This window comes from Dicentrarchus labrax, unplaced genomic scaffold (assembly GCF_905237075.1).
Source record: "Dicentrarchus labrax unplaced genomic scaffold, dlabrax2021, whole genome shotgun sequence".
Classification (NCBI taxonomy): Eukaryota; Metazoa; Chordata; class Actinopteri; family Moronidae; genus Dicentrarchus; species Dicentrarchus labrax.
In genome coordinates this window covers 8,347,782-8,368,386 of record NW_026136707.1, presented here as the reverse complement: position 1 = coordinate 8,368,386, position 20,605 = coordinate 8,347,782, and the positions used below count along the sequence as shown (strand labels likewise).

The 20,605-nt window shown below is 39.4% G+C and overlaps 2 protein-coding genes across 4 annotated transcripts in view; both read right to left on the bottom strand.

Moving 5' to 3' along the window:
- Positions 1 to 258: 258 nt before the first annotated feature.
- bcam (basal cell adhesion molecule (Lutheran blood group)) overlaps positions 259 to 20,605 on the bottom strand; it is a 52,345-nt gene continuing 31,998 nt past the window's right edge. The window contains exons 2-17 of one of the 3 annotated variants that reach the window (XM_051405790.1): positions 19,160 to 19,287; positions 18,709 to 18,931; positions 16,783 to 16,856; positions 16,559 to 16,655; positions 16,256 to 16,438; positions 15,045 to 15,166; positions 14,775 to 14,916; positions 14,132 to 14,247; positions 12,655 to 12,796; positions 11,414 to 11,538; positions 9,040 to 9,181; positions 7,959 to 7,982; positions 7,359 to 7,391; positions 5,274 to 5,415; positions 4,097 to 4,196; positions 259 to 2,387 (exon numbers count right to left, since the gene is read on the bottom strand). In XM_051405790.1, coding sequence (XP_051261750.1) covers positions 2,385 to 2,387; positions 4,097 to 4,196; positions 5,274 to 5,415; positions 7,359 to 7,391; positions 7,959 to 7,982; positions 9,040 to 9,181; positions 11,414 to 11,538; positions 12,655 to 12,796; positions 14,132 to 14,247; positions 14,775 to 14,916; positions 15,045 to 15,166; positions 16,256 to 16,438; positions 16,559 to 16,655; positions 16,783 to 16,856; positions 18,709 to 18,931; positions 19,160 to 19,287 — 1,796 coding nt within the window. In that variant the 3' untranslated portion in view covers positions 259 to 2,384. The remainder of the gene's footprint in view (positions 2,388 to 4,096; positions 4,197 to 5,273; positions 5,416 to 7,358; positions 7,392 to 7,958; positions 7,983 to 9,039; positions 9,182 to 11,413; positions 11,539 to 12,654; positions 12,797 to 14,131; positions 14,248 to 14,774; positions 14,917 to 15,044; positions 15,167 to 16,255; positions 16,439 to 16,558; positions 16,656 to 16,782; positions 16,857 to 18,708; positions 18,932 to 19,159; positions 19,288 to 20,605) is intronic. The other 2 variants (XM_051405791.1, XM_051405792.1) reach the window with 2 other exon arrangements.
- Positions 11,199 to 20,605, bottom strand: part of rps19 (ribosomal protein S19) — a 68,184-nt gene continuing 58,777 nt past the window's right edge. Inside the window, exon 6 of the mRNA XM_051405795.1 lies at positions 11,199 to 11,229. Within this exon, the coding sequence (XP_051261755.1) occupies positions 11,214 to 11,229 (16 nt within the window). The 3' untranslated portion in view covers positions 11,199 to 11,213. The remainder of the gene's footprint in view (positions 11,230 to 20,605) is intronic.

Below are 20,605 nucleotides of genomic sequence, written 5' to 3'. Positions count from 1 at the left end.
GTAAAGATTTTACAGATGATGTTCAGTGGTGTGTGAGGGTTTCAGCTGCCTTGTCATTGGGCCAGACACACTTTCTTGCTCCCATACAACTTTGTGTATCTAAAAAAGCGCACACTGTGAATTTCAAAACAAATGTAGTCTAATTTCTGATGATGATAAAAAAAATAACAGTGATCTCACTAAAGAAATCCCATAACAGCTATTGTTAATTGCCTTTTACAGATGTAGAATAGAAAGACAGAGAATGTGGGGTTGTGATTGGTTTCCATGAGTTTTTTTCATTATAAATTCTACACAGCTGGAACAAAATAAAAAGATACATCAACACACCACAGATGTCACAACAGCGTACCACAAAATATACAGTATACAGTACAGAGAAAGAGAAAAGTAAAGCACTGAGAATATCTCATAAAAAAGAATCCTAAATTAAAAAACAAAACAAAAACATTTCTCTCTTCTCTCAGAGCGGAGTGGAAAAAGCATGGGAAAAATGAAATCTCAGTAGTTCCAAAATTAAGAATCCCCTTTCTAAAAAATTTTTTATACCACAATATTTTTATATAAAACATTAAAATCGAAAAACGATGCTGCATGTTCACTTATCTATCTTCCCCTGCCATCACAGGTTTTCTAACAGTCAATATGGCAAGATCAGTAGACAAACATAACAAAATAAAAATAAGCCTTGTGGGCAGAGATAGTGGTTTGAGGTGACCTTTAAAAAAATAAAAAATAAATCAAGGCCATTGGTTCCAGTGTACAACAAAGTAAAAAGGCACGTCAACCCGCTATCAAACCTTTCTGGCCTGCCGACAGTGTGGTGAAGAAACAGAAATGGCAGTATTGAGTACCTAAACACAGAAACATTCCTGCTGTGACAGTTAAAATGTTTTCATTTGGTAAAAACAAAAAGGTACATCGCATACTCCAGCAACAAACCCACTCCCTCCCACACCTTCCCTTCCCTTCCCTGCTTGTATCAAACTAGAGTGAACCCGCACCAGTGATTTCTCCTAACAGGTGAATCTGTGACTACTGCGCCATAGCCCCTCAAAGTCCCATTTCGTTGTCATGTGAAAACGACAACACAGCAGGTCACAGTTTGAGATTGTCTACCATTTCACCAAATTCCACCAATTTTACAGTGAAAACTGATGAGGATTGGGCTTTCTAAGTGGAACTGCTGTGTGCTGTTCTTGTGCGAATGGTTTCATCCAGGAGTAGAGGACTGAAAGGCTGTGAAAGACTGAGAAATGGTAGTACAGTCCTAGACCAGCGGCCACAGACTCTTTAAGCTTTGCGCCATGCACAGCACACCTCCTGCTTGATAGACAGGGTAATCAGAATTTGAATTTACAGAGAAACAGGATAACAAAGGAAAACAAGTGAACAATTGATGTACTAACATAATATACAAGTATGCTGGGAATGGCAAGAACAAATTTGTACAACCTAATAGCTTGCTTGTTTGGTGGCTTTTTAGCTGAATTTAAAAAGGCAAGCAATTTTAGAGGAAGGATTGGTGTTATTAAATGGCCTTTTCTACCGAAAGCTAATTAGGGATATTGGGGGGGGATACATAAACATTCACAGGTGGCAAAAATGCAATTAAACAAACAGCATTAAAACAAACACAGAGCTTCTTTGAGCGGAAATGTTACAGCAATGGGTGCCAAACAGTGTGCTTAAGGATTAAATGTTGTGAGTGTAAATCATCACTTGTTATTGAGGTGAATAAAACAGAATGGCAGCCTGTGATTATTTTCCCCAATATACCCAGCAGAGAGCACAGAATTGCAGAAGTGCAAGACTCCAAGACAGAATAGAGGCTCAGTGTTACACTTGCATGCAGACACACACTCCAAGAAAAACGTGTGGCATTTAATGGCATTTTGTGTTTCATTTGGGGTAGATAAGAAAGATTCTGCCACTGTTTGGATTTTGTCAGCCACGCCTCACTGTACAGCTCTATTCTGCAATGAAGTCAACCGAAGATGTGATTGGTGAATGAAGAGTTAGAATCAAAAGAAGCTAATGATGTAATCCAGTGATGTCACATTGTGATTTTGCACGTGTATGGTTTTAAACCTGTGGTAGCATTGATGGATGAAGTTTAATCTTTAAGGGCAACTCTGTCTTTAATTTAAAATAAAAAGGGAGAAACTCCATCCAAAAAGTCTACTCCAGGTTTTAAAACAAGCGTAATCAATGCCAAACATAGTGAGGCTCCCGAGGTACCCAAAGCAACCCAATTTCCATGCTCCACCTCTTGTTGTACCCCTCAGTCTAGTGTAGTAAATAAAAATTAGCCCTGTTGTCTTCATAACTGCTCTCCTCCTTCCCTTCATCCCTCTGTCGGTTACTTTCATTGTCTTGTTTCATCACTGTCACAGAGAAAGAGAAAAAACACACAAAGAAGAACATAAATATGATCAATGTGGCATCATTGTGGATAAATATATGCTTATAATAATAATAAATATTATATTTTTGATGTTGATTGCTCAAAAAAGCAAACCGAATGGAGCATATTCTTTAACTTCATCAATAAATATTCCTTCTACATATTCACAGCTTAATCTACAATTTATAAAGTGATTACTAATTGTAGGTATCTTTTTTAAGAGTGCAGTAGCATTAAAAGTTATATAGCATTGTATAAAGGGGTCACAATATCTTGGCTGCTGCTTGCAGAACACAATGTATGCACAGCTGGAGGCCACGAGATGCAACGGTTTTGGTCAGTATGTGAAATCTAAATAAGTATATTTCACAACACTACATCAATGTCATGTGTTCTGCAGCTGGCATTATAAGCTGTAAGCATTACGAGCTTATGTTACTTTATTTGTGTACTTGGTGTGGTAAGACATTCTCTTATTCATAAATCCACTGTAAATTGTAAAAGTCAAGATTTAATTTCTGAATAAAAAATAAATTTGTCTGTGGCGGGGCTTCAGCCTTTCAGAAAACAGCTTACAGGGGGATATTTTTTAATGACATTTCAGGAAAGACACTCCACTTCATAGCATACAGAGAGACCGACTTTTACATCTTCTCATTATATCCATTTCAAAAGGAAAGCAAAAATGTGTTTGCAATCTCCCTGCAATTCTGAAATGTCACACAGTCTGCTGTCAGTAGTTTCAAAAATCACATAAAACAAGACTCGCTTAAAATGGCTTTTATGTTCACGTCAAATATGCCACTACCATAAATTTCATGATGAAATGTTTCACATTTGTGATGACATTTTCAGATGACTCCATACAGCTGTCACACTCCATCATTTGGGCTGCAGGGACAGCTTTCTAAAACCTGCTCTCTTTGAACTAAAACTGACTTTAGACACTCAATCAGCATGACTGGTGTGTCTGAAGATATTTCTGCTGACTGTAAAGCCTGTGTTTATGTCAAACTGATCGTGTTTGTTATGAAGGATCTTTGCAGGCAAGTTTATATCTGCATGGTGATGCAAAAAATCCAAGGAAGACTGCTGACTGATTTCAAGATACTATTGCTTGCTTCTACACATCCAAATACTCAGAATGTACTTTGCTTAACTACATTTACCAGACAAGTTGAACTAATTCCCCCGCTGGATAAAATCAAACCATGAATACAGTTTTTCTAAAATCCCTAGTTTCTTTTTGACTTCTGTGGAAGTTTTTCTTTGCCACTGTCACCAGGTGCTTGCTCATGGTGGGAACTGTTGGATCTCTGTAAACAATTTTATAAGGAATATGGTCTAGACCTGCTTTATTTGTGTGTTCTTATTGAGACCAGGAATGGCTTCGTATTCATTCACTGAAGTGTCCTTGACTTGTCCCTGTATGCCATTTGTCTGTAGCATCATGAGTCACGTTCATGAATGCAGAAGTAAGTTAGCCCTTCTGCACTACTGAGCTCATCAAATCTTTTTCATAGGAAACTGGTGTACTATAAGTCATATGAAGATCTCTTTTCTAGTTATTTTATTATCTTAAGTTATTTGTTAGTTCTCCCTATAATAATTAGCAGCTACAGCTCACTGTTGACTAAAACCCAGGTCATTGACCCATAACCCCTTGATGCATGTGTCCATTGGTCTCACCTGTTCTGTGGACGGTCTCTTGTTGAGGAGACCGGCCTCTTCGTTGGCCTTGTCTGTCTTCATCTCCACTACAATGTCGTTGTTCACCTCTCCACTGGCCCTGCAGAGAGAGCGATAGAGGCAAAGAAAGAAAGATGTAAGGACCGTAAATGATTTGCTACTAATCAATCTAGACATGACTGCGCATATTCATTGCTGTTTTGACTTTTACGCACATTAATTTGGCATAAAGAAGAATACTGGACAGCTTTAGAGATAATTTAACTTCAGTTTCTCCCAATTTCTCTTAAATCAATGGAGTATATTATAACTATGTTTAAGATTTACAAATCTAATATGAGATAATACTGCTTTTTCTGCTAATTAAGGTATCCTTATCCTGCCTGGCCTTAATTTTCAGACTGTAATCTGCATACTGATATGAAAACACTCAAATCAGGAACAAAAAATTATATTTGATTAGATCATAAATTGATCAAGTTCATACAAAGTTTGAGTCTGAGGACTTTTCTTCTTCATGCTGCACAAATTAAATGGCAAAATGGCTTATTTTTTAGTAGCAGCGATTAATCAATCAGCATAAACATATTGATCTTCATATTTTACACACATTGTGTAAATGTATGCCAGTTGTACCAGTACAATAATGCTGGCACAACTGACTGTTGCGCCAAAATATGGGTTCTTTGGAAGATGGGGAAAACCAGCATGTTGCTTGGCACAATGTAAAGGAGTGGAGCTATCAAGAATATTGGCAGAAAGCTAAAGAAAGCAGTTCTGTTATAATTTTACTCTGATACTGCTAGAGAAATTGCCATTTTTCTTCTCATCCAAAAGAGAGAGTGGCTTTATTTCTTGGAAAGCGCACATCTCTAACTTTCATTTCTGTTGGAATGATTTATTCATTTATTTACTGAAATCATTTTATGTGTAACATCTCTCTCTCTTTTTATTAACCTTTATTAACAAATAACTTCTTTTAACATTGCTATTTTCTTTGTAGAGCCCCTAATGAATCTAATTTAGAAGAGTTTGTTTCTCATCTTTTTCATGAACAACATCCTTACAAAAAGCACCACTTTATATATTTTACCTTTAGTGGTTATTATGTTATATAAGGTAATCACTGCCCACATTAATTCCTTCCTTCCCCCTTCATCCCCTCCTGTGTACTTACACTTCCTTCTTGTCCTTCTTGCTGCAGGGCAGCTTGCTCTTCTTATTCAGGAAGTAGATGAGGGCAACCAGCAGCAGGAGCAGCAGAACACACACCACCACGGCTATCACCACCCCGCTGGAGCCTCCCTGCTGCTTGTCAGCTACAGCGCCGCAATGGAGGGACACATGGAGGGAGGAATGGAGGGATGGATAGTGGGGTGGTGGGATAGAGTAGGGAGGAAGCATGGAGGGGGGGAGGGCAAAGGATTGATCACAGTGGAGGAGGTGGGAGGAAGGTGGAGTGAATGGGGAGGTTTTGATTTGGTGGTGGTAGGGAGAGGGGCATCATGAGGGGTGTAAGGAGATGGAGGTGTTTGATTCGTGGAGTAGGAGAGAGGGAGGTAAGGGGAGGGAAATCATTTTATTTGGGGAGGGGAGAAGAGAAGATGGGATGGGGAGGGGAGGATGGAGAGAGGGATGGGATAGGGATGGGTGGGGTCCAGATGCAGACAATAGATGGATGGATGGGTGGGTGGAGAGGAGAAGGAGTGGGGGGTGGGTTGTGGGGTTAGCCTAACTTTTGAATGCAAGGGCTGAAAAGTCATGGGACCCAAAAATGGGGCCTGTATCCTTACAGGTAATACTAGACAGCTGACCAGAGCCAGAAAACAACATTAAACATACTCACCCATCCACTTACACTTGTATTACTATACTTGTGAGGACATGACAGCGAATCAATAATACCTTTTTCCGATTGGCTGGCTGGTGTGCCTTAAAGGAATAGTTCAACATTTTGGGAAATTCCCATGTCTGCTTTCTTGCCAAGAGTTAGATGAGAAGATCAATATCACTCTTACGTCTTTCCATTAAATATACAGCTGGGGCCTGTCGATGGGTAGTTTAGCTTAGCATAGAGACTATAAATGAGGAAACAGCTAGCCTGGCTTTGTCCAAAGGAAAATAAAATTTTCTACCACCACCTCAAAAGCTCCCTAATTAAGACTTTATGTGTGGTTTATTTAATGGTTTTACAGGGGATTATGTGATGGACTATTTCTTGGCAGGGCGCAGTGACTTCCTGGAGTCTACACTAGTTGCCTGGCAACCTCACAATTATGACACGACTCTTCGTTCTGGTAAACCATTCTAAATCATATAATTGGTGATAACCATAGTAACAATACTGTGTAACAGTACAGTAACAGTGCTTTTCTCATGGGTAACACCTCAACATGAGTAAAAAATGCAACTTCTTTCTCTCTTTGATTGTGATATGTGGCTGTGTTATAAGCATGCCATGTCCTGATATAATACAAAATAAAGAATAGGTGGAACATCTTGCCTCCACCTTGTCCTTTTATCAGGACACCAAACATTTGTACCAAAATGTTTCTTTTGTTTTTGAATCCAGGTTGGCCATTGTGGGAACTTCAGAAATAACTAAATTATTTTAGTTTTAGAAAATCAATAGGGCAGGATGATCCATCAATTAAATGAGAAAATAATCAGCTGATTAATCGAAAACAAGTTTTGATGGACATTGAGATTCAAAAAACGAATATAAAATGTATGTTCCTTTTTTCCTCCAAAAATTGTAATTTAAAGTCTGTCCTCTCAACAACAATAATACAAGTACGGATACACAAACACATTAGCTCTTGTTAACACAAATACATTAAAGGGCTAATTTGGGTTTCTTGAAGTGGGGTTGTATGAAGTACTTACCAATAGTGTATTACCCGCAGAAGACAATTTGGAGCGCCAAACGTAAAGTGGCGAAAATGTTCTTAATATAGCATGCACTTAAAATGATGTTGACTTTATTAAGGTGGAAGTTTTTTATGTGACTACAATTAGTTTTTCTGCATTGCTCTACTTCCCTGCTGGGACTCCTTTCTGCTTCTCCAAATTGGGGGCACGCTGACCACTGTCTTACTGTAGGTAATACACTGACTATGGATAAGTACCCCATACAACCCCACTTCAAAAAACCCAAACTATTCCTTTAACCTGTGTGTGCACAGACATCAATACACACACACAGTGACTTACAGTTGTAGACGAATGCCATACACATGTCAAGAGGGTTAGCGATACAGACCTGACTTAAGCACAGGGTTTCCAGAGAGCAGCACTTTAAGAGAAAGAGAGTTTCTCAGTCTCATAGCATAGCAAAGCAACAACCACAACACAGACACCACGCACACAAAAACTAAGGTTAAAAAATCCTACACAAAGCACCCCGGCGAGTAGAAACGACGAAAAGGAAAAGCGAGAAACAAGAAGGCAGTCGGAATGAAGAGGAGACCACAAAGGAGACACAGTGAAGAAACAAAGAGTGGAAAGGAAGGAATAGAATAGAATAGAATCCTTTATTGTCCCCAAGGGGCCACAAAAAAGTTGTAGTAGCATCCACAAAATATAGGACAGACATCATACAAAGGTGACAAGAGAAGAAGAATAACAATATACAATATCCACAGTGTTCGGTAGCAAGAGGGCAAATATACAAGATTACAGTACAGCGGAGGGAGTTATGTGTGTGTCTGTGTATGTGTGTGTATTAGTATGTGTGTGATGGAGGGGCTGGGGCAAAAAGAGGTGGGTGAAGGGGGGGGGGTTCTAAATTACAGGGTCTGTACAATAAAGAGTCCTGAGAGAAGTAGGGAGGAGAGGAGGAGGAGAAAGGAGAAGGCTCTACCTCTGTCGGCTGAGTTGTCAATTGCTGCAAGAGAGGAGAAAAAAGGAGAAGAAGAAAGAAGAAAGGGTTTAGTTTGCAGGTTGTGGAGCTGTTAAAGGAGCAAAAGAAACCTGGATTCAGCTACACCAGGAATTTGTAAATCTATTGTGCACAGATTGTGCATAAAGTCCCTCTTAAATTCATAGCAGCTAATGAGCTAGTTTCAATCTAATGATTCACTAAATCAGATTATACCATTAAAACTTAAAGGGCCAGTGTGTACGCGCTACCTCTGTAGATAAAAACAGCCCATTCTAAGGCAACAAAAACACAGTAATTCTTATTTTCAGGTGATAATTGACTAATGTCATAGTTATGAATATTATATTCCATTTCTGTCATTAGATCCTCCTAAATGTTAATGAGATGTCTTAGCTACTAATGACTTTAGCAACCGTAATGTGTTATTGGATGCTCTGTAGCATCACAAGCCTTAATTCCAAAACTGAGCTTAAGGAGGTAAACGATATATTTAACTTAACAAAGTATACATACATTTGTTAAATGTGTTTAATTTATATCTGCTAACATGGAAAAATATATGTTAAAAAGTTATTAGCAATTTTGAAAGATTGGAGAAATATCTGATTATGCTAACCTAGATAATATCTGTTATATACGTTTTGAGAGTATAATATAAAATCTTCCTAGTCACATCATTATTAAACAGCATTTTCTCAAGTGACTGGTGAGCTTTGTTGACCTTCTTCCATATTTCTTTTACTCATACATTAGCAATGTAGTTTTGTCAGTTAGCTCACTTAACTACACAGCAGTTAGGCCTACACCTGGCAGTTACTGGGTGTATATATAACTAACAGCTAATCTGTTTGAACCTGTTTTAATCTACTGATGCTCAAATCTCCAGTGGGTAAACATTTTACTTCATTTAATAACTAGGGAGTTTTAATTTACAAAGAGCTGGTGCAGCTGGCTCAACAGCACAACTCTGTATCATAACTAAACATCAAAAGCCTGCAGTGAAGGAAACATGAAGGGAGATAAAGAAGCATCAACGCTTCTAACATCTCCTGCCACTGACCTCTTTTGAGAGATACCAAGAAGGCCTTGCTATCTGTTCCATGCTCATTGGAGACCTCGCAGGTCACACCGTCCTTCATGACCTCGGCCGTGGCTTGTAGGGTCACGGTGCTCACCACCTTGTTACCTTCAACTGATACAGACTGGCAGGAACGATAGAGGAAGGACAACAAAGAGACAAGACGTACATTTTTACATATCCCCTCATCGTTTCTTGCCTATATTTTAAATTTGTGGCACATTTGCCTCTTCATATATTGCACTGATCCATTCTTTGTCTTAACATGTCTGGTTCTTGTACTTTTGCACACACTATTGATGCTATATTCTATAATTCTTCCCATGATTCTCATTTATAAATCAAGAGCTGCTGCTACAAATGGTCAGTTGTGTAAGTTTAAATATCTCTCATCTTTGATCTTACATACATCACTATTTGCTTCTGAAATGATCCAGTTTTTCAGAACGTTCATGAAAATTTTATCTCATTTTATCATTTAACTTTATGTAATATTTCAATTATGAAGCTGTATTCCCCTTGTAAGTTGCTTTAAAGTTGCTTCGTATGGGATTTTCTTTTCAACTATATCACATCAATAAGAAATATTAGAATAAAATATTACTTTCCAAAGCCCCGCAAGCTATTTCTATCCCTCCTTTTTCTATTGCTTTTGAAGTTTAACATATCAGCCTACCAAAAAGAAGATCTTAAGATGTTATGAAAAGTCATGTTTCAGACCCAAATGAAAACGCTAACAGTGATAGCTCTGTTTGTTTGGAATACAGCTTCAACTCTTATTATTAGGGCCGAAGCACAAATCGTGCGAAAGCCCTATTGTATCTCTAGGAATTATTATTGTCTGCGCCTTCGACTGCATATTTGGAGGTTGCAGCATGCTCGAAAGTCATGAAAATTTGCACAAAATTCAATCATTAGAGAACTCAACATATGCATTTGTCCCCGTGCACGGGCGTCGCCAAATGGCTATCATCATAATCATGTGTATCATGATTGGACAAGCAGAAAAGCCTCTTGGACCCATACCCCAAACTAAAGAAAAGGTTGGCCATTTTGGATTTAGCGGTCATTTATGCCGATTTACACATTTTGTATTTGAACGAACTCCTCCTAGGGAATTTATCAGATCAACTCCACACTTGGACACACCCATCTAAACACATTCACCATTAAAAGTTGTGCTATTTACGACATTCCGTCGAACGTCATGGACATGGCGTGTCGTCCCGTGATGTCCAAATTCGAACCTTCGCCATGAAAGAGGGATTTGTCATAACGTCTGCGTACATTATCCGATCTCAATGAAACTTCACATGTTTGATAAGAGTCCCATCCTGAACACGTCTATGTGATAATATTCAGTAATAGTGAGAGCGCCACCTAGTGGTGAAAGAAAATGTAATTTTTTATACTTCCATGTTCTAGTCCTAGATATGTGATGACTGTGGTGAGTGGTCGTGTCTGTGGCATTGCGGGAAATTTTGATGTACCGCCACAAAACACGAGTTGGCTTTAACTTGAGTGTACATTGTCCGTTCAGCTTCAAACTTCACTTGTCTGATAATAGTCCTGCCTTGAACACATCTATGTGATAACATTCAATAATAGTGATAGCGCCACCTAGTGGTGAAATGAAATGTCATTTTTATACTTTTATGTATATCTTCCAGCAGATTTTATTTGGGGAGGGGAGAAGAGCTGAAATTCATTCAGCAGTCCCATGGGATGATGAAGATTACAAGAATTTTCGTGGAACCACGTTGCCATGGTGATGCAGCGAAAATCTGATTTTTTGTTAACATTTGAACACTTTTAAGGGGGCTAAACAAAAAACTCATGAAACTGTGCACAAAACTCAGTCGTGGCGAAGGCTAAGGTATTGTCTTGGTCCCCCAGATGGGCGTCGCAAAATGGATAAGCCACTTCCCCCAGAATCAGCCCCTAAGACACGTACGACCCACATGCACGAAAATTGGTACGCATGTGTATCATGATGATCACTTGTATCCATAACCCAAACCCAACAGGAAGTCAGCCATTTTGAAATCCGTGGTCATTTTCGGCGATTTGCACATGTTGTATTTGAACAAACTCCTCCTAGGGAATTTATCGGATCAACTTCAAATTTAATCAGTGCAATCTCAAGACATTCATGATTAAAACGCGGCTGCAGCACACCCTGAGTGCAAGGGCCCGTTCATCGCTGCTTGCAGCTTTAATTCTAGTTGTAGTTCAAGGAAAATAGCCATGACATCTGTTTACTTCCTGATCCCTGTAAATTGTACACTAGGAAAAGAAATAGAGCAGGTCACAACATGTTTATCTCTGCCTGTCTTGACTGCGTTTTTATATATACCTCTTTTCCTGAGGGCTTCCAGGTAAACTGAGGGGCGGGAGAGCCATAGGCAGAGCACTTCAGAGTCACCATGTCTCCTTCCTTTCCCACCTCTCCAACAGCGGGAGTCTCGATCATCGGCTTTCCTGGAAAAGGAGTGAGAAGTGTTTAATAAACAAAACAGCAAAAGCACACGTGCACACAGACACGTACACACCGTGAATACTTTTAGGCTGGTTCGACTTAATAACAACTGCTGTCTTAAAAATGTGAGTAAACTCAAGTTAAATAATTCATCATCAAAGTAATAATAATAAATAATCATCTAAAAATATAAAACACACTGGGTTACGATCATTAAACTCAAGGAAAAAAGTTCAATAAACTGAACATCTTCAGTTCAACTACTGTTCTGTCACACCAACACATGTTAGTTGCTTTGTAGTTACATTTTAAGAGTCAGTCAAGAACATTTGCACAACAGTAAGTTCAAAGATCTTCTTCTCTCAGTAAGCTTGTTACATTATAAGAATACTGCTATAGGGACAAATGTTTATAATGGTTTATGTTGTTTTTATTATTTTGAAAAGCAACAACATGCTTCTCAATCTCTATGCATGCTTGGTCATCTGTTAACATGATGATCGCGTTCCTTTATAAACTTAATTTAATGGTAGGACTTCAAGTCAGAAGAACTCATGTTCATTAGAAATTTGAAATTGAATTAACTTAAAATTATTGATACCTTTACGTAGTATATCCTTACGTGATGGCAAAAGAAAAGTTGATTCCACTAAACTATGGTGTTTTACAGTGCACTAGTAGTTTCATCACATACTGAAACCATATTATTAACAGTGTAGGAAGCCACACCTTCTCTCAGTTGCATCCATGAACTAAACAACCTCTTTCCTCTGACTAAAACAATACCCAGCACACACCTCACACCGACCATTGTTTAGTGTGCGTGTGTGTGTGTGTGTGTGTGTGTGTGTGTGTGTGTGTGTGTGTGTGTGTTTGTGTGCGTGTGTCTGTAGTAGTGGCATGATAGATCATTTAGGAAAGAAAGTATCACGCTGCAGTTGTGCGACTGTGGCTGAATTGTGTGGGTGTTTGTGTGTGTGAGCTATAACAACACAGATTCTGATGTGAGGTGATTTCAATCTTTACTTAAGTCATGTCCAAACACAGTTTTATTGCTTTTTCTGAGGTGATCTGTGCATGTAGATCAGTGAATGTGTGTGTCTATGCCAGTGTGTTACCTTTGACGGTGAGGTTGACACTAGCCTGAGCTGTCAGTCCTGGCACAGATGGCACGGCTCCAACACACATGTACTCTCCAGCTTTATCATAGGTAGCATCTTGTAATGACAGCGTGCCGTCCTGAGAAAGCACCTCGGAGCCCTGGAGGAACACAGACACTCAGAAATAAACCCAAATGGACTCACGCCATCAGCCCTCAGTTTTTTATTTTTATTCTGTGTGTGAATATGAGAATAAAACAGCACTGTGAATATCTAGTTTGAAGGCGCACAGTGCTGGGAAAGCAGAAAAAGAATCTTCACACACACTGTTCCAAAGCACAGTGATAACAGATCAAAGTCAGTCCTCCATGATGAACCCATCTATTGCAATTCCTCTCAACCTCTTCTCACAGGAATGCTTCTTATGAAGAACAAACACGTTCTCTACCTAGAAAACCAGCAGTCGGTGAGTTTCTATCACACCCGGGAGACACAACAATAGATACACAGGCTACAGCAACAGGCTTGACACTGCAGGAACACTCTGCACATCACAAGTGGATGAGAAGAGATGAATACCAAAAAACACCACTGCCAAAATGAACTGAGCCTTTTCAAATAGACTGTAAGAGTTAACAAATAGTCTTTTCTTTGGTATGTTTACAGTAGAAAAAGAGCTTTTCATTGCTGTCAACTATTACCTCTAGCCTGCTACACATAGAAAAGGCAAACCCAAAAATAATTTTAATTATGAATTATCTTGATCATCTGTTGCCGTGCTAGCATGTCTCAATTTTAACCCAGACAGTTTTAAATGTTTTAATTGACATGAGAATACATTATCCTGCTACTGTAAAACTGAAATCCTAACATATACTGAACTTGCATGTCTCCTGCACAGGTGGATATGCATTTTAGGCTAACAAAACAATTCCTATGAGTTATGATAGGTTACATAAGAGGTCAGTATATCATACAATACTAATAGTGTACAATATTTATTGGTGTTTTTTTTTTTTCGTATTCAAAAAAGGAAATAAACACTACTAATGGCTCTCCAGTTGCTGAAATTGGACACTAACACAATACAGCTTGTGTAGCAGGACCACAACTGTCTTTAAAGGGAGCACTGCCTCAGACCTAAAGGCTCCAGTGTTGTATAACATCTGCACAAAGTAAGTTACTGTATCTGTAACATGATGACATTTTGTCTTATCTAATAAAGAAAGGTAGTGTTGTTAAAAAAAACATGCATCGAAGCTGAACCCGAATCACAAAATGACCGAATATGGAGCCCCAGAAAGGACTGAATTCTTGTTCAACATCCAGCAAGTGCTGTTAATATGTAAGAATGATGAGGTTTACAATTTTAAAAAACTGTCTAGGAATGCTCTGTATACAGATGAGGAAAAGAGCAAAACTCTACACACCAAATACAAAATTGTTTCATAAAAAGAAGAAGGGAAGGAAAGATTGAGAAAGCAATGGGGCACACCTTTTTCCAGTGAACAGTATGTGCAGCAGAGGCCTTGGTCTTACACTGCCACTCCACCTTGTCTCCAAGCATGACAACTTGGGGTTGGGCAGGGCTCACGTTCACTGGGTCAATGTCTGACAGAGACAAAATGGAAAGCAACTTAGAGAGAGAGAGCAAGACACATGAAACCTGAGGCCTTCCACACATTATAAAGAGTTATAAAGTGCCACTTACAATCAAAAAAAGCTTCTCATCGCTTAAACAACCATGTAATAAGGCTGTTAAAATGGTCGTACTAAGCAGAATATTTCTTTTTTTTCGTAAGCACAAAGCTAATGTAGTTACTCTGAAGTTAAGCCCATTTAGAAGTTCAAGTTAAGCCTATTCCATGCTATTTCCGGGCTATCTCCGCTTAATGTGTGCGATAAGATAAAATTAGGGAGTGTAGTTGGGATAACATTAATGTAAAAATTTAAGTGGATATCAGCCTCCAGAAAGAATTCCATTAAAGCTCATTCCATTCTAACCCTTTTAATTCTATGATTTACGGATAAAACGACGTCTTAGTGCAAAGGCGAAACTGCACAAACAGGAGGTAAATTGTGTGATTATGTGCATTTATTTAATTCTGCAGTGGTGTGTGTGTCTTTGGCTCACTCACAGTGGACAGTGAGGGTGATGGTTCCACTCAGGTCAGCATCCAGGTTGTCGAAATCTGTGGCCATGCATGTGTACACACCGTTGTCTGTGCGCTTCACAGATTTCAGCATCAGGAGACCACCCTGACCCTTGATGACAGCTCCCTGAAGGTAAAGGGACATGAATGTTGTGGATTTTTAGAAAAAAGTTGGGATACATGGAGCAAAAGTAGAAAAACAACATTTGCCGTTTCTCTCTCAAACAAATGCATATATGTAAAATGCACACGTACATCTTTAGTGAAGTCAAACTCAGGCTGAGGGTTTCCATCAGTCTCACACTTCATGGTAACATTGTCGCCCTCTTTAACTGGATCCGTGTTGAGTAGGGAAAAGGTGGCTTTCTCAGAGGGATCTAGATGGAGGAAGACAGACATGGAACAGGTGAAAATTTCTCCTTTGGATACTTTTCCACAGTTATACTGCATATCATCAATCAGAGATGTGCAATGCATTCCAGAAGGGATGTTTTACTTTTCCAGTACCTCCTCTTTCCTTACCTCATCACTCTTCTGTAGCTGAACATTAAATTCCACTGTGCATTAAACTATAGTGTTAAGCAGGATTAAAGATATGCCACCAATGAAATGGGTCCAGGAAGTGAAGATAACACAAACAGCTGTTTACTTTTAGTGTTTTTAAAAATTAAGAAATTTGAAGATGGAAGAGAGAGAGAGGCTTATAGATACTGCATAATTAAAAAGATTCATTTTCAAAGATTAGGCATCTTCAGCCTTGCTGGCATCGCTGTGAATGTCAGTCTCCACCACTTTGGTCGAGACTTAAAAAACTCAACAACTGTTAGGTGGATCGCCATGAAATATTGTACAGACATTCATGATCCCAAGAGGATAAATCCTAATGACTTTGCTGATGACAACTATCCAATAATTTGGTTTAGGCTCAGCAGTACTTTGTTATTGCTATTCAGCAAATACTAGCATGCTAAGATGCAAAATTAAGATGGTGGACATGGCAAACATTATACTTTCTAAACATCAGCATGTTTGCATTAGCATTGTGTGCAAATGTGCAAAGTTGTGCTTCAGAGTTGCTAGCGGGGCTTATTATAACAACTGAGGTATCCCATCACATTTTCATAAAATTAACTCATAAACCATATTATGTAATTACTGTATGTGTTTACATAGCAACACAATCATAGCTCATGGACTGTCTCTGTAGATGCTGTCTAATCACTGCCATTTTAAGCAATAGTTTCACATTCGGGGAAGTACGATTTTCATTTTCTTCCCGAGAGTTAGATGAGATCGATACCATGTCTGTCCAGCAAATAAGGCTACAGTCAGCAGCCAGGTAGCTTAACTTAGCATAATGACCGAAAATAGGGTTTCCTTGCTCAGTCTGAAGGGAACAAAATTCAGCTACTGTAACAGCACCCATTACGCTCACTAATTAAAACTCTTCCCTCCTCTCCACTCACAGTTGAGGTTGATGGTGATGGTGTCAGACTTCTTCTGTTTGATCTGGTCTCCTGGCATGCTGTACTCCACGGTGCACTGGAACACAGAGTCCTTGTCTGCCTTGGTGGGCTGCATGTAAAGGGTGCTCTTGATAGTGTAGAGACCAGAGGCCTCCTTAACCACAGAGGGAATCATGTAGGTCTCTAACAGAAAGGAGGGATGGAAGAAGGAAGAAAAGCATTCAGATTATCATCTGCTTTGTGCAGCGTAGGATATTAGACTATATTGTTTTCATAAAATTCTAACAGCCAGATGACACATACTCTCTTTCCTGTCCTTGACCTCAGGTAGGGGCTGGTCATCTTTGAACCAGATAATTCTTGGCTGGGGATGTCCGTTCTTTGTCACACAGGTACCAATCTGATCCACATGGACAAATTCAAGTGGAAAGTCAACTGAAAACGTACATCTTTAGTGCTCATATAAAATGAGAAAATATGCACTCACACACAGGATGCACACACAATTATATAAACTGCACACACACCTCGGAGCTGATAGTCTCTCCTGCAGAAATGGCCTGACTTGACGGCCTTGTGAGTTCTGGCTTCTCGGGAGCAACTGAGACAGGAAAAGGGAGGGGAGGAATCATTATTATTCCATTATGATTCACTGCAAGGAAAACCTTTAACGTAGACGCAAGCACACACACAAACTCACACACTCCACTTCCATATACGCTTTCCAACCCACATGCCTGCTGACCTTGTTAATTAAGTTGAGCAGTAAATATCCTGCTTCACATTATTCCACAGTGACCTGGTTCACATGAGCTGATAAGGGTCAAATAACAACAACAAAAAAAATCTCTCCTTGTCTCTCTGGCTCACACACACACACACACACAACCACAGGTGTGAGTGTTCCCTCTTGTTTCTCTTCTCTGCTTTATTCCCTAGCTCACTTGTTCACATGCAAGGTCATCTTATCACTGCCTGCAGCTGTCGACTGCTTAAAAAAATAAACAGTAGATGGGTATTCCTCTCTCTGTCTCACTTGCTCAATTTTTTGTTTTTAGTCCTAAAGCTGAGGCATTTTTATAGCCATTCCCTTTGCACACACTGTGGAGGCAGTTATATATACACTATTATATACTATATACTAATTTAGATGTACAATGAGGACTGAGGTTGACATTTAAAAGTTGGTTTCTTTATGCTAAACACTATGAACATGACTAAAACTCTCTTTTACAGCCTCTTACATTCAGCCGAATAAAGGTTTTTAGCTTTAAATAAGTAACATGCAGGATTATTATGTTATAGTGTGTTTTTGCTCAGAAGACACTGTTTACTCCCTACTGCAAGCCTCCCGACAGAGAGAAACCAGGCTATTGCTGCTGCAGCTCAACCCTCAGAAGACCTCATAACTCAGTCCTATTAAGTTAAGGCAGGACAGACACACTATAATTCATCCCTAAATGAGTCAAGTGGTCAAATGTGGATAAGGAATAATTGCTGGTTTGTGAGACAGGCTGTTTTCTTACAACTGTGGGCATTAAGTGCATCTATAAAGGCCTTTGTCAAACAGCACTGCATTGAGGTATTGTTAACCACTGACTGGCCCATTCACAATTAATAGCTTATTTTATGAGATTGCTTTAAACTTCTGTCCCACTGAGTGCATAAATGTTAATGGCTAACTTGTAAGATCTTTTTCAAGTGGGAGCTAAAGAAAAGGTCATTTTGCTATTCTCCCAACGCAAATCTTTCCCTCTTTAGAGTGATTGATCAGTCCAATCCAAAATGCAAATGAATCGTTGGTAAGACCACATTCATTTTGGTTAGACCACTGAATGTTAAAAGTATGATTGATGTCTGTTCAGGGGTTGCTGTGGGAGGGAGGGACAAGGACACAGCCGCCAGCATCAAGGGTCAGCCCTGAGTGCCTTGGTGATAAATGTGGACCGTTATTAAGGTGAGATATATGAGACATGACAGGTGTGATTGAACTATTTATCAGTTGTGTCAAGAGTGATTAGATTGTGGTTAATTGACCTCTGGGGAACTTATCAAAGGACTAGGCTCTGAAGTCCCACATGATGAAAAAAATATGAGCTGAAATCTGCTCTAGAAGTCTACTCCTAGAAGTAGACAGATGCAGTGACAAATAATGACACTATACACTGCATCTATAAAGAGATTTTGTGTTGAGTTATTTTGAGAATGTGCAAAATGCAATCAGTAAAATGAATTATATGGATTAGGTACAATTAAACCACTTCTAAATGAAAGTATGCACGAACACACACACAGAGATCTGATTAAAGCCATAAACCTTTAGTGGGAGTGACAGTAACAAAACAAGTCATAAATTCCTCCCATCACTGAAGGGAAAGTGAGAGGGGGTAGGGGCTCTTTGAAAAGGTCATGTTAGCGTCGTATAAAAGGCCAAAGGGCACTGGCTGACTCACAGAATACTTTGAGCATAGTGGCAGCATCTCCAACCCCGGCAGGGCCAGCGGTGACCTGGCAGTAGAAGTTCAGCTCGTCGGAGGGTTGAACCGAGGAGATGGTCAAGGTAAAGTCCTCTCCGATAGTGACCCGCCCAGTAAGAGTGGTGCCTTCATCGCTTTTTCCCTCGCCACCTTGGGAGCGGAAAGCCACACGCTTCCTGGCAGTTCCCTGCTCCGGCTCCTGGAGGGGGTGAAGCATAAGGAGTAATGGAAGAAGGAGAAAAAAGACATAGAAACAGATATAAGAGGAAAAAAGGGACCAAAAAAGGGACCTGAGACCTGAAACTACAAATACAACTTCTGACAGTGATACTTTTTAAAGTATTCCTAATATTTGATAAAAAAACATGTTTCCTGTCTAAAAATATAATTTTATAATAAATAACATTAATATCTGGAAATGACTTACAATGTACCACTCAACAACAGTGTTGCTTGATGATGTTGAGACAGTGTATGTGCAGGGCAGTTTGGCTGATTCTCCTTTCAACACCTCCACTTTAGGAGCCACCTGCACGGTTACAGTCCCACTACATACTGCAAAGAAAAAAAACAACAAAGACAGAAAGAAAGATTATGATTAAAGACTCAGACTTCAAACATAAAACAGTAACTGGAAAGGAAAGTACTGTACATTTCATCTCAAAGGACTGGAGAACAAATGGAGTCAAAGACAAATAATAAAACCAAAATGACTGCAACTGTTAGCGAAACAAGGTTTGTTTGGAACCTACTAAATATATGGAAGAAGTGGACTGTGTTGCAGGAGTGGTTTTTATGGATGAAAAGTTTTTTTGCCATGACTTTAGGTCTGCATCTATAGTAACTGCTGTAAATCCAGACTAAAGCATCTCCCAGTATCAGCATTCCCTCAAAGGTGTATGAACTGCAGTAAAAACTGCTAAGGGACCCTGAGGGAAGCTTGAAGGCCCTCGTCACTGTCAGTGTTCTCCATTCAACAGAGACATTAGGATGCACACAGTGTCCCAGATATCAATGGGAGAGTAGCAGCGAGGGCACATGGACCCAAACTGGTTCCTGTGGGGATAGGGAACACTAAAGCTCTCTCTAACTCTCTGTACATCTAGCTAAAATGTGACGAGGAGGTTGCATTACAGAGAGGAGAGGCAGAAGAAGAGGGAGGGGAAGCAAGGAGAACTGTGAAAGTAAAGTCCATTTCTGCTAATGAAGTCCCTGCAGCACATACAGTATCATAAATCCTATGGTACAGTAACACAGAAGAATAACGAGAAAGAAAGACATATGGACGGCATATTACATAATGCACACTTTGGCAGGCCTATATGAAACACAGTGCTCGCCAGGCATAAGATAAAATGAACTGATATACCAGGAAGAGGAAGATACGGGGAATGGGGGCATGTTTACTGTAAGATATGCAGCAGTACTTTCACAGAAATAAACTACAACTAGAAAAATATTTTCATGGAGTAAATAATGGATGCATCAGGGAAGCAACAGTAAACAACCACTCAACAACATTCTCAAAAATCTTTCTATCCTGCAAACCCTACAAACATTAAGTTAAGTATAATTAAAAAGCCAGAGATTTACACTCAAATTAATATTCATATTCTGGACATATATGTTGCTAATGAACAACCCAACCCTGTACTCTGTATGATAACATAAATTAATCATGTCATCAATTTCCGGAATACAAAATCTACATTTAAATAATTTATTTGTTGTGAGACAAGAGTGGGGAGGATGGACTTCTGGGAATTACAGTTGTTTGACAGGCTGGTTTTAATAACAAGGCAGAGAAATGCAGACAGGGAAGATGAAAGAGTGTTTGCTCAAAAGTGTCTAAAGAGAGATGAGAGGAGCGGAG